At 53.3% G+C, this 13,350-nt stretch overlaps 1 protein-coding gene across 1 annotated transcript in view; it reads right to left on the bottom strand.

The window, feature by feature from the left end:
* The window catches only part of LOC145347991 (class I histocompatibility antigen, F10 alpha chain-like), a 30,015-nt gene that overhangs the window by 9,907 nt on the left and 6,758 nt on the right, over positions 1-13,350 (bottom strand). Inside the window, exons 2-5 of the mRNA XM_080196065.1 lie at positions 7,907-8,167; positions 7,442-7,714; positions 6,975-7,238; positions 6,540-6,644 (exon numbers count right to left, since the gene is read on the bottom strand). Of these exons, the coding sequence (XP_080052191.1) occupies positions 6,540-6,644; positions 6,975-7,238; positions 7,442-7,714; positions 7,907-8,167 (903 nt within the window). The remainder of the gene's footprint in view (positions 1-6,539; positions 6,645-6,974; positions 7,239-7,441; positions 7,715-7,906; positions 8,168-13,350) is intronic.

The following is a 13,350-nucleotide window of genomic DNA, read 5'->3' as shown; positions in this document are numbered from 1 at the left end:
AAATGTCCACCCTCTGCTTAAAGTCCCAAATCTCAGCTAGAATAGGCAAGATTGAGCTGGTAGAAACCTCTCATAGCGTTACTGGGGAAAAGAAAAATCAAATAAATCCAACAGAAATCTTCTGAAAATACAGAACCAATATTAGATTTCTCCTACAAAGGGTGATAAAAAAGCTAAGGCTCACCAAATATATATTAATATTATACAACAGGCAAGGACAATCAGAAGGAAATGGAGGCCATGAAAGAAACTAGCTGGTGAAGCGCAAAATGTTCAGATACACACTTGGATAAAACTTCTCTCAAAACTGTGTGTTGTATTTCTTAAGTCCAAGCAGTGCGTTTGAATTTTGTGAAGTTTTGATAATTTTTGAATACTTATAATGGAGTAGGACAGAATTTAGTTATTTTGTGCGTAATAAAGATTGATGCCATGTGTAATTTTGTGGTAACTTGGGTTGGCACAGTAAAGGAGACTTTTTGTGCAATAATTTGCGAGTTTGAGTGTCTTTCACCAGGTTCTGGGGCAACAAGGTCATTAATTGACCTCTAATTTCATGACTTTAAGCTTTATGTAATATCCTCTCAAGGGACTTGATCAAACGTTTTCTCATATGAATAAAATTCACATGTTCACTTACATTAATCACCTCTTCAAACACTTCACACAGGGTCATTTGACATGAGCTCCCTTTGCAAATCCATGCTGCGCCTCTGACCAGCCGAAAAGATTTACAGTGCTCCGTCACCCTATCTAATGTTAGATTCTCATCATTTCCTGACACTCATGATAGGATAATGGGTCTATAATTCCCTGCTTTCCCCCTCTCACCTTTCTCAATAGTGCAGAGAGAAGGGTATAATTTTCCAATATAAAAGAACGGTGACCCAATTGAGAAAACTTTGCAGATTGCTATTTGAATGTTGCTCTTATCTGGTCTTGGGGTTTAGACACCATCCAACTTTATTAATATTAATGAGAATTGTGTCGAGTTCCTGGCACAGACAATATTAATTGATTAACACATTGCTCTCTTCCTCTACAGTAAATACTGACATGTCCCCCATTTTGTATTCCCATTGACAATATACATCAGTCTTCAAAAGGCCCAGTGTTTCCATCTTTCCCGAGCTATTTCATGTGTTGGTTTTAATATCACACACAACTTTCTTTTCATATCTATTTTTGTAACTTTCTGGGAAGGTTGGCACAGTGCTAACATCACTGAAGTAGTAATCCAGAGTCCAGGTGAATGCTGTGGAGACACTGGTTCAAATCCCACCACGGCAGCTATCAGTTATTGTAAAAATCCATCTGGTTCATAATGTCCTTTAGGGAAGGAAATCTGCCATCCTTACCTGGTCAGGCCTACGTGATTCTTAGCAACTGCCCTTGAAATGGCCTAGCAAACCACTCACTGCAAGAGTAATTAGGGATGGGCAATAAATGCTGGCCTTGCCACAACCCCTGAAGCAAAAAAATCTGCTTTTTTTGTATGTTTCCCATTTACCAAGGTCTGTGCAATTTTTTGTAACTTTTTCTTTTATGTTGCCTGTTGAATTGTTCATGACGACCATTTTTGGCAAGTGGAGCTTTTGGTTTTTAGGAGTCTAAATTGGTTATTCACTTTGGAAGCAAAAACAAGCAGGCAGATTACTACCTGAATTGCTGTAAACTGGGAGAGGGGAGTGTGCAATGAGACCTCGGTGTCCTTCTGCACCAGTCACTGAAGATAAGCATGCAGGTGCAGCAGGCCGTAAAGAAGGCAAATAGCATATTAGCTTTAATTGCAATAGGTTGAGTACAGGAGCAGGGATGTGTTATTGCAATTATACAGGGCAATGGTGAGGCCACACTAGAGTACTGTGTGCAATTTTGATTCCTTTTCTGACAAAGGATGTTCTTGCTCTCAAGAGAGCGCAGCAAAGATTTACCAGGCTGATTCTGCGGATGGCGGGACTGATGTATGAGGAGAGGTGTCTAGGTTAGGATTGTTTTCACTGGAGTTCAGACAAATTAGGGGGAGATCTCAAAGACTTATAAAATTCTAATAGGACTAGACAGGGTAGATGCAGGAAGGATATTCCCGATGGTGGGGGAGTCCAAAACCAGGGGTTACAGACTGAGGATTCAAGGTAGACCATTTAGGACAGAGGTGAGAAGACATTTCTTCACCCAAAAAGTGGTCACCCCTGTGGAACCCATTACCATAGGAAGTAGTTGTGCCAAAACACTGAATGTAATCAAGAGGCAGCTGGATATAGCACTTGGGTGAATGGGATCAAAGGTTATGGGGAAAAAAAACAGGATTAGGCTATTGAGTGGGATGATCAGCCACAATTGCAACGAATGGCAGAACAGGCTTGAAGGGCCAAATGGCCGCCTCCTGCTCTTATCTTTTATGTTTCTAATGCTCAATCTATACTTGCCACCACCCCCCACTGACTGTGTGGAATTCATTGCCACTGAAGGTTGGTTCTATGATGTTTCTATGAAGAACAAGCGATCATTGTATGGTTGAGGTTTTGATGCAGATGGAGGATGAGAAAGTAGGGTCCCGGACCTGTGTCCTCTGTTTGAACAGAGGGGAGTACGATAAGATGAGAGAAGAATTGGCAAATGTAGATTGGGGGCGCAGATTGGTCGGTAGGACTGCTGAGGAACAGTGGAGAATCTTTAAGATTTTTTTGGTGCTTAGCAGAAATATATTCCAATGGTAAAGAAGGATGGTAGGAGAAGGGATAATCAGCCGTGGTTATCGAGGGAAATAAAGGAGAGTATTAAATTAAAAGCTGATGCGTTTAGACTGGCTAAAAGTAGTGGGCGAGTAGAAGATTGGGAGAGATTTAAAAAACCAAGAATGACTAAAAAGTTGAGAAAGAAAGAAGGATAGACTATGAAGTTAAACTAGCACTAAATGTAAAAAAGGACAATAAGAGTTTTCACAAATATATAAAGAGGAGGAGGCTGGCTAGTGTGAATGTTGGACCCTTAGAGGATGAGAGGGGGGGATTTAGTGGTGGGAGATGAGGAAATGGCTGAGGCCTTAAATAAGTTTTTTGCCTCGGTCTTCACGGAGGAGGACACGAATAGTTTGCCGGATATTAAAGATAGAAAGATGGTAGGAGTTGAGGGCCTGAATGCGATTACTGTCACAAGAGAGGTAGTGCTTGATCGACTGGTGGGACTGATGGTGGACAAGTCCCCAGGACCGGATGGAATGCATCCCAGGGTTCTGAAGGAAATGGCAGAGGTGATAGTAGATGCCTTAGTGATTGTTTACCAAACTTTGCTGGATTCCGGGGAAGATTGGAAAATGGCTAATGTTACACCGCTGTTTAAAAAAGGTAGCAGGCAAAAGGCAGGGAATTATAGGCCGGTTAATTTAACGTCTGTTGTTGGAAAAATGCTGGAATCCGTCATCAAAGAAGAAATAGCGAGGCACCTTGAGAAGAATTGTTTGATAGAGCAGACGCAGCACGGATTCGTTAAGGGGAAGTCGTGTTTGACAAATTTATTGGAATTCTATGAGGATGTGACTAGTGCGGTAGAGAGGGGAACCGGTGGATGTGGTGTTTCTCGATTTTCAGAAGGCGTTTGATAAGGTGCCGCACAAAAGGTTGCTTCAGAAGGTTAGGGGGCATGGAGTTGAGGGTAAGGTGTTAGCGTGGATAGAGGATTGGCTATCTAATAGGAAGCAGAGAGTTGGTATCAATGGGTGCTATTCTGGTTGGTGGTTGGTAACTAGTGGAATGCCACAGGGATCGGTGCTGGGGCCTCAGCTATTTACCATTTACATAGATGATCTGGAGGAGGGGGCTGAGTGTAGGGTGACGAAATTTGCTGATGACACAAAGATGAGTGGAAAAGCAAATTGTGCGGAGGGTGTGGAAAGTCTGCAGAGGGATCTGGATAGACTGAGCGAGTGGGCGACGACCTGGCAGATGGAGTACAATGTTAGCAAGTGTGAGGTTATCCACTTTGGCAGAAATAATAGTAGGAGGGATTACTATTTAAAGGGTGAAAAGCTGCAGCATGCTACAGTGCAGAGGGACCTGTGGGTCCTTGTGCATGAGTCGCAAAAACCCAGTCTGCAGGTGCAGCAGGTGATCAAGAAGGCGAATGGTATGCTGGCCTTTATAGCGAGGGGGATAGAATATAATAGTAGGGAGGTCTTGCTGCAACTGTACGGGGCACTGGTGAGGCTGCAGCTGGAGTACTGTGTGCAGTTTTGGTCGTCGCACTTGCGCAAGGTTACTTTGGCCTTGGAGGGAGTGCAGAGGAGGTTCACTAGGCTGATACCGGAGATGAGGGGGTTGGACTATGAAGAGAGACTAAATAGACTGGGTTTGTACTCGTTGGGAGTTTAGAAGGACGAGGGGGGATCTCATAGAGACGTAAAAGATAATGAAGGGGATGGATAGGGTAGAGGTAGAGAGATTCTTCCTGCTCAGAAAGGACAGCAGGACAAGAGGGCACAGCCTCAAGATAAGTGGGTGGGGGGGAGGGGGTGCAGTTTAGAACCGAGTTGAGGAGGAACTTCTTCAAAGGGTGGTGAATCTCTGGAATTCTCTGCCCCTTGATGTGGTGGAGGCTACCTCACTAAATATATTTAAGTCACAGGTAGACAGGCTTTTGGTAGGCAAGGAAATTAAGGATTATGGGGAGAAAGCGGGAAAGTGGAACTGAGCCACTTCAGATCAGCCATGATCTTATTGATTGGCAGGGCAGGCTCGAAGGGCTACTCCTGCTCCTACTTCTTATGTTCTTATGTTAAGAAATTCCTTTCTCAGCACCTTCTCCTGAAGTTGTGTCTTTTTATCCATTACCAGATTTCTCAGATTAGTGTGCCATTAAAAGAAGAGAGAGAGGGGGAAAAGCAGGGAATTATAGACCCCTTAGCCTAAAATGTATTGAGTGGAAAGGATGAGAATCTATGATTAGCGAACAATATAGGTTAAATTTTCCTGTGCCACCCACCATAGGAATAGTAGTGGACAGGACAGAAAATTCAGTGGACCGTGCAAACGTCTGTTGACCTCGAGCAGGAATTTCCAGCCTTGGGGCGAACGTGGTCAGAAAATCCCATCATAAATCTTATCAGCTGATCAGAGAGCCAGCATGGACTTCAGGTAGTAATCGCAAATGGAATGGTGGCCTTTATGGCGAGAGGGATGGAGTATAAAAGCAGGGAGCTCTTGCTGCAATTGTACAAGGTGAGGCCGCAACTAGAGTACCGTGTGCAATTTTGGTCCCCTTATTTGCTAAAGGATATATTGGCTTTGGAGGGAGCGCAGAGAAGGTTCACTAGGTTGATTCCGGAGAAGAGGGGGTTAGCTTATGAGGAGAGATTTAGACTGGGCCTGTACTCGTTGGAGTTTAGTAGGCTGAGGGGAGATCTTATAGAGACATATAAAGGTAATGAAAGGGCTAGAAGCAGAGAGATTATTTCCACTTAGAAAGGAAACAAGAACTAGAAGCACAGCCTCAAAATAAGGGGGAGTCAATTTAGAACAAAATTGAGGAGGAACTTCGTCTCTCAGAGGGTAGTGAATCTCTGGAATTCTCTGCCCATTGAAGTGGTGGAGGCTAGCTCGTTAAGTGTGTTTAAGTGACAGGTAGATAGATTTTTGACCAATAAGGGAATTAAGGGTTTTGGGGAGCAGGCAGGCAAGTGGAACTGAACCACCATCAGATCAGTGATGATGTTATTGAATGGCGGGGTAGGCTCGAGGGGCTAGATGGCCTACTCCTGCTCCTATTTCTTATGTTCTTATGATTGCTGTGGACGATCTCTGTTGCATTCCATTGAAGTCAGCCTTACCCAAAACTCGAATCTTTGCTGTTTCTCACTTCCAGCACTTTACAAACCCAAATATATTATGATCACTATTGTATCAAATGTTCAAGTGCTATTAGATTGTTAATTTTTTGTCTCATTATTAAACCTGATATGCTTGGTTCTAGGATTTTTATTAGAAAACTATGCCACAAACATTTGAAAAATTTACAGTCTGTCTAATAATTGCACACCTGCTCTTCCTAATCTCTATGAAAAAAAATAAACCTCACACCCACTGTCTTTGCTACCTGTCTAATTGCAACAGTTGAACTAGTGTCAATGCACAACTCCCAGTCACGTCTTAAATCCTTTTCCACTCTATTCAGAGTGACTCCACTCTCTGCCGCGCTCTCATTATATCCGTTCTGAATTTATCCGTAATCATTAAGGTTTCACCACCCTCTATCATTTTCCTGCTCTTATTTCAGAGTATCTTTAATTCCTGATCATCGAGCTGCCATGCCCACCAGATCATACCCACCGAGACGAACTTAAATTTCCAATTCATACAACGGACGCTTTGTATTTGTAGAACGATGCTTATCTGGGCAAATCCATTACTTCTCCATCCATTCTAATGAGTTAATATCACTGTATCTCTCCAAATCTAACTATTTAACTTTGTCAAGTTTTGCCATTCCTTTAGTTCCTGAAGTTCAAAGATTATAACCCTCCCCACCAGGTGCCCATTTCCTACCTTTCTTCTTGTACAGGACGAAAGCCACAACAGCCAGAGCGACAAGCACCAGGACAGCAATGATAACACCAATGATAACTGGGAGCGTGGAGTCAGTTTTTGGCTCTGAGGAGAAAGAATCAGAGAGAGTCACATAACAGGGGTCAGGAACATCATACAGCACAAAGACCAATCACATTATAATATATGAAAATACTGGGAAGTCAGTGGTCCTGGATATGAGTCCCACTGGGATACACTGAACCCCTTCACACAGCTCAGCACTGACCCTCTCTCCCATAGTGAGGGAGAGGGACTGGATCCTCACCCATGGGGAGAGGGACTGGATCCTCACCCATGGGGAGAGGGACTGGATCCTCACCCATGGGGAGAGGGACTGGATCCTCACCCATGGGGAGAGGGACTGGATCCTCACACATGGGGAGATGGTCTTACCATAAAACACCACCAATTTCTGGCTCAGCCCGGCATGATCCACCTCACAGGAGAACTTGGCCGAGTCGCTGGGTTCAAAGTCGGTCTGTTTCACCATCTGGTAAGTGCCATCGTGGTTGGGGCGGACCCCACTGGAATAAGGCACATCGGCAGCTGCCTGACCTCGGTGCAGTTTCATCTCGATGGACTGAGGGTAAAAGCCCGTGGCCACACAGGAGAGTCTGTTACTGTCCCCCAGCCGGGTAAAGGAGACGGTGGGAGCAACTGAGAGACAGAGAGAGAGACAGAGATTAACACAGGAGCAGAGAAACCCCGCACAGACTGAATAAACCCACCCCCTCCCGGGACTGACCCGCCCCCCCGGCCCCGCCCCCCCTCTCCCCCGCCCCCCCTCACCTCCCCCCCCCGCCTCGCCCCCCCTCTCCCCCGCCCCCCTCTCCGCCCCCCCCGGCCCCGCTCTCACTCACCGGCTCCCAGCTCTCTCTCTCCATACTGCAGGTATTTTTTCAGCCACTCGATGCAGATTCTCTCCAGGTAATCCTTCACCCCCTGATTCATTCCCTGCTCCTTATCCCACTTCTCCTTGGTGGCCACCCCCCATTGTACCGGGGTCACCCACACGCTCCGCTCCTTATCGAAGCTGATCAGATCTTTCCCGTCCCAGCCGTACTGGATAAATCCCCCGGTGCCGCCGTCCCCCCGCAGCTCACAGCCAAACATCCGCTGGAGGACGTGGATCCCTGTCAATCACAGAAACAGCCAATCACAGACAGGAACAGGAAACCCCCGCCCGCCGAACGAGCTCAGGCAGCCAATAGGAAACAGCGGCCTGAATCCCCGCCCCCCCGCTCCCGCCAGCCAATCAGGTTTAACAGGAACCCGCGTGCCCCGCCCCCCGGCTCAGTGCGGGGGGGGGGGGAATGGGCACTTACCGCCGCTCTGATTGGTCCGCTCCATGGCGATGGGAATATTGACTTTTCCCGTCTGTTCCGCGCCCTGCAGCTTCTGTGTCTCCCGCTCCCAGTAATCGGGTCCCTCACTCTCCGCCATCCAGCGCTGCCGGGGAACCATCTTCTTCAGATCACTGTCATAATGAACAAACTCCACCTCATCCACATAACCGACTGCCACAAACTCCGGCATTCCGGAAATCGGGGTCATTGATGTGGAGAAATACCGGAGAAAGTGAGAGCCTGAAAAACACAGAGAGAGATCAGGACATGGACACCAAACCCACCCCCACCCCCCACACACACAACCCACACCACACACCCTCCCACAACCCCACACAGAGAGAGATCAGGACATGGACACCAAACCCACCCCCACCCCCCACACACACAACCCACACCACACACCCTCCCACAACCCCACACAGAGAGAGATCAGGACATGGACACCAAACCCAGCCCCACCCCCCACACACACACAACCCACACCACACACCCTCCCACAACCCCACACAGAGAGAGATCAGGACATGGACACCAAAACCCACCCCCACCCCCCACACACAACCCACAGGCAGAGAGAGAGAGAGCGGGGCACAGGCAGAGCGAGAGAGAGCGGGGCACAGGCAGAGCGAGAGAGAGCGGGGCACAGGCAGAGCGAGAGAGAGCGGGGCACAGGCAGAGCGAGAGCAGGGCACAGGCAGAGCGAGAGAGCGGGGCACAGGCTGAGAAAAAGAGCGGGGCACAGGCAGAGAGAGAGACAGCGGGGCACAGGCAGAGAGAGAGAGACAGCGGGGCACAGGCAGAGAGAGAGAGAGTGGGGCACAGGCAGAGAGAGAGAGAGCGGGGCACAGGCAGAGAGAGAGAGAGCGGGGCACAGGCAGAGAGAGAGAGAGCGGGGCACAGGCAGAGCGAGAGAGAGCGGGGCACAGGCAGAGAGAGAGAGAGAGCGGGGCACAGGCAGAGCGAGAGCGGGGAACAGGCAGAGCGAGAGCAGGGCACAGGCAGAGCGAGAGCGGGGCACAGGCAGAGCGAGAGAGCGGGGCACAGGCTGAGAAAAAGAGCGGGGCACAGGCAGAGAGAGAGACAGCGGGGCACAGGCAGAGAGAGAGAGACAGCGGGGCACAGGCAGAGAGAGAGAGAGTGGGGCACAGGCAGAGAGAGAGAGAGCGGGGCACAGGCAGAGAGAGAGAGAGCGGGGCACAGGCAGAGCGAGAGAGCGGGGCACAGGCAGAGAGAGAGAGAGCGGGGCACAGGCAGAGAGAGCGGGGCACAGGCAGAGAGAGAGTGGGGCACAGGCAGAGAGAGAGAGTGGGGCACAGGCAGAGAGAGAGAGAGCGGGCACAGGCAGAGAGAGACAGCAGGGCACAGGCAGAGAGAGAGAGACAGCGGGGCACAGGCAGAGAGAGAGAGCGGGGCACAGGCAGAGAGAGAGAGAGCGGGGCACAGGCAGAGAGAGAGAGAGCGGGGCACAGGCAGAGAGAGAGAGAGCGGGGCACAGGCAGAGAGAGAGAGAGCGGGGCACAGGCAGAGCGAGAGCGGGGCACAGGCAGAGCGAGAGCGGGGCACAGGCAGAGAGAGCGGGCATAGGCAGAGAGAGAGAGCAGGGCACAGGCAGAGAGAGAGCGGGGCACAGGCAGAGAGAGAGAGAGAGCGGGGCACAGGCAGAGAGAGAAACAGCGGGGCACAGGCAGAGAGAGAGACAGCGGGGCACAGGCAGAGAGAGAGAGACAGCGGGGCACAGGCAGGGAGACAGCGGGGCACAGGCAGAGAGAGAGGGCGGGGCACAGGCAGAGAGAGAGCGGGGCACAGGCAGAGAGAGAGAGAGCGGGGCACAGGCAGAGAGAGAGAGAGCGGGGCACAGGCAGAGAGAGAGAGAGAGCGGGGCACAGGCAGAGAGAGAGAGAGCGGGGCACAGGCAGAGAGAGAGAGAGAGCGGGGCACAGGCAGAGAGAGAGAGAGCGGGGCACAGGCAGAGAGAGAGAGAGCGGGGCACAGGCAGAGAGAGAGAGAGCGGGGCACAGGCAGAGAGAGAGAGAGCGGGGCACAGGCAGAGAGAGAGAGAGCGGGGCACAGGCAGAGAGAGAGAGAGCGGGGCACAGGCAGAGAGAGAGAGACAGCGGGGCACAGGCAGAGAGAGAGAGACAGCGGGGCACAGGCAGAGAGAGAGAGAGCGGGGCACAGGCAGAGAGAGAGAGAGCGGGGCACAGGCAGAGAGAGAGAGACAGCGGGGCACAGGCAGAGAGAGAGAGAGAGCGGGGCACAGGCAGAGAGAGAGAGCGGGGCACAGGCAGAGCGAGTGAGAGCGGGGCACAGGCAGAGAGAGAGAGAGAGCGGGGCACAGGCAGAGCGAGCGAGAGCGGGGCACAGGCCGAGCGCGCGAGAGGGAGCGGGGCACAGGCCGAGCGCGCGAGAGGGAGCGGGGCACAGGCCGAGCGCGCGAGAGGGAGCGGGGCACAGGCCGAGCGCGCGAGAGGGAGCGGGGCACATGCCGAGCGTGAGAGAGAGCGGGGCACAGGACGAGCGCGCGGGAGGGAGCGGGGCACAGGACGAGCGCGCGGGAGGGAGCGGGGCACAGGACGAGCGCGCGAGAGAGCGGGGCACAGGCCGAGCGCGCGGGAGGGAGCGGGGCACAGGCCGAGCGCGCGAGAGAGCGGGGCACAGGCCGAGCGCGCGAGAGAGCGGGGCACAGGCCGAGCGCGCGAGAGAGCGGGGCACAGGCCGAGCGCGCGAGAGAGCGGGGCACAGGCTGAGCGCGCGAGAGAGCGGGGCACAGGCCGAGCGCGCGAGAGAGAGCGGGGCACAGGCCGAGCGCGCGAGTGATCGGGGCACAGGCTGAGCGCGCGAGAGAGAGCAGGGCACAGGCCGAGCACGCGAGAGAGAGCGGGGCACAGGACAAGCGCGCGAGAGAGCGGGGCACAGGCCGAGCGCGCAAGAGAGCGGGGCACAGGCCGAGCGCGCGAGAGAGAGCGGGGCACAGGCCGAGCACGCGAGAGAGAGCAGGGCACAGGCCGAGTGCACGAGAGAGAGCGCGGCACAGGCACAGCGCGAGAGAGAGAGCGGGGCACAGGCCGAGTGCACGAGAGAGAGCGGGGCACAGGCACAGCGCGAGAGAGGGAGCGGGGCACAGGCCGAGTGCACGAGAGAGAGCGGGGCACAGGCACAGCGCGAGAGAGGGAGCGGGGCACAGGCCGAGCGAGAGAGAGCGGGGCACAGGCCGAGCGCGCGAGAGCGAGCGGGGCACAGGCCGAGCGCGCGAGAGAGCGGGGCACAGGCCGAGCGCGAGAGAGCGGGGCACAGGCCGAGCGCGCGAGAGCGAGCGGGGCACAGGCCGAGCGCGCGAGTGATCGGGGCACAGGCCGAGCGCGCGAGTGATCGGGGCTCAGGCCGAGCGCGCGAGTGATCGGGGCACAAGCCGAGCGCGCGAGAGAGCGGGGCACAGGCTGAGCGCGCGAGAGAGAGCAGGGCACAGGCCGAGCACGCGAGAGAGAGCGGGGCACAGGACAAGCGCGCGAGAGAGCGGGGCACAGGCCGAGCGCGCAAGAGAGCGGGGCACAGGCCGAGCGCGCGAGAGAGAGCGGGGCACAGGCCGAGCACGCGAGAGAGAGCAGGGCACAGACCGAGCACGCGAGAGAGAGCAGGGCACAGGCCGAGTGCACGAGAGAGAGCGCGGCACAGGCACAGCGCGAGAGAGAGAGCGGGGCACAGGCCGAGTGCACGAGAGAGAGCGGGGCACAGGCACAGCGCGAGAGAGGGAGCGGGGCACAGGCCGAGTGCACGAGAGAGAGCAGGGCACAGGCACAGCGCGAGAGAGAGAGCGGGGCACAGGCCGAGTGCACGAGAGAGAGCGGGGCACAGGCACAGCGCGAGAGAGGGAGCGGGGCACAGGCCGAGCGAGAGAGAGCGGGGCACAGGCCGAGCGCGCGAGAGCGAGCGGGGCACAGGCCGAGCGCGCGAGAGAGCGGGGCACAGGCCGAGCGCGAGAGAGCGGGGCACAGGCCGAGCGCGAGAGAGCGGGGCACAGGCCGAGCGTGCGAGAGAGAGAGTGCGGGGCACAGGCCGAGCGCGCGAGAGAGAGCGGGGCACAGGCCGAACGCGAGAGAGCGGGGCACAGGCCGAGCGCGAGAGAGCGGGGCACAGGCCGAGCGCGCGAGAGAGAGAGTGCGGGGCACAGGCCGAGCGCGAGAGAGAGCGGGGCACAGGCCGAACGCGAGAGAGCGGGGCACAGGCCGAGCGCGCGAGAGAGCGGGGCACAGGCTGAGCGCGAGAGAGAGCGGGGCACAGGCCGAACGCAAGAGAGCGGGGCACAGGCCGAGCGCGCGAGAGAGCGGGGCACAGGCCGAGCGCGAGAGAGAGAGCAGGGCACAGGCACAGCGCGAGAGAGCGGGGCACAGGCCGAGAACCATAGAAAATTACAGCTCAGAAACAGGCCTTTTGGCCCTTCTTGTCTGTGCCGAGCCATTTTTTGCCTCGTCCCACTGACCTGCACTTGAACCATATCCCTCCACACCCCTCTCATCCATGAACCCGTCCACGTTTTTCTTAAATGTACCACTTTATCCGGCAGCTCATTCCACTCTCCCATCACTCTCTGCGTGAAGAAGCCCCCCCCTCAATATTCCCTTTAAACTTTTCTCCTTTCACCCTTAACCCATGCCCTCTGGTTTTTTCTCCCCCAGCCTCAGTGGAAAAAGCCTGCTTGCATTCACTCTATCTATACCCATCAAAATCTTATACACGTCTATCAAATCTCCCCTCATTCTTCTACGCTCCAGGGAATAAAGTCCTAACCTATTCAATCTCTCTCTGTAACTCAGCTTCTCAAGTCCTGGCAACATCCTCGTGAACCTTCCCTGTGCTCTTTCAACCTTATTTACATCCTTCCTGTAACTAGGTGACCAAAACGGTACACAATACTCTAAATTCAGCCTCACCAATGCCTTATATAACCTTACCATAACACTCCCAACTTTTATACTCGATACTCCGATTTATAAAGGCCAATGTACCAAAAGCACTCTTTACGACCCTATCCACCTGTGACGTCACTTTTAGGGAATTCTGTACCTGTATTCCCAGATCCCTCTGTTCAACTGCACTTTCAGAGTCCTACCATTTACCCTGTACGTTCTACTTTGGTTTGTCCTTCCAAAGTGCAATACCTCACGCTTGTCTGCGTTAAATTCCATCTGCCATTTTTCAGCCCATTTTTCCAGTTGGTCCAAGTCCCTCTGCAAGCTTTGAAAACCTTCCTCACTGTCCACTACACCTCCAACCTTTGTATCACCAAATTTGCTGATCCAATTTACCACATTATCATCCAGATCATTGATATAGATGACAAACAGCGATGGACCCAACACCAATCCATGCGGCACTCCACTAGTCACAGGCCTCCACTCAGAGAAGCAATCCTCCACAACCAT

Source organism: Carcharhinus amblyrhynchos, chromosome 9 (assembly GCF_965287045.1).
Source record: "Carcharhinus amblyrhynchos chromosome 9, sCarAmb.v2.hapA, whole genome shotgun sequence".
In the NCBI taxonomy this organism is placed as follows: Eukaryota; Metazoa; Chordata; class Chondrichthyes; order Carcharhiniformes; family Carcharhinidae; genus Carcharhinus; species Carcharhinus amblyrhynchos.
Note: the sequence above shows the minus strand (reverse complement) of the source record. Positions and strands in the feature narration are given on the sequence as shown.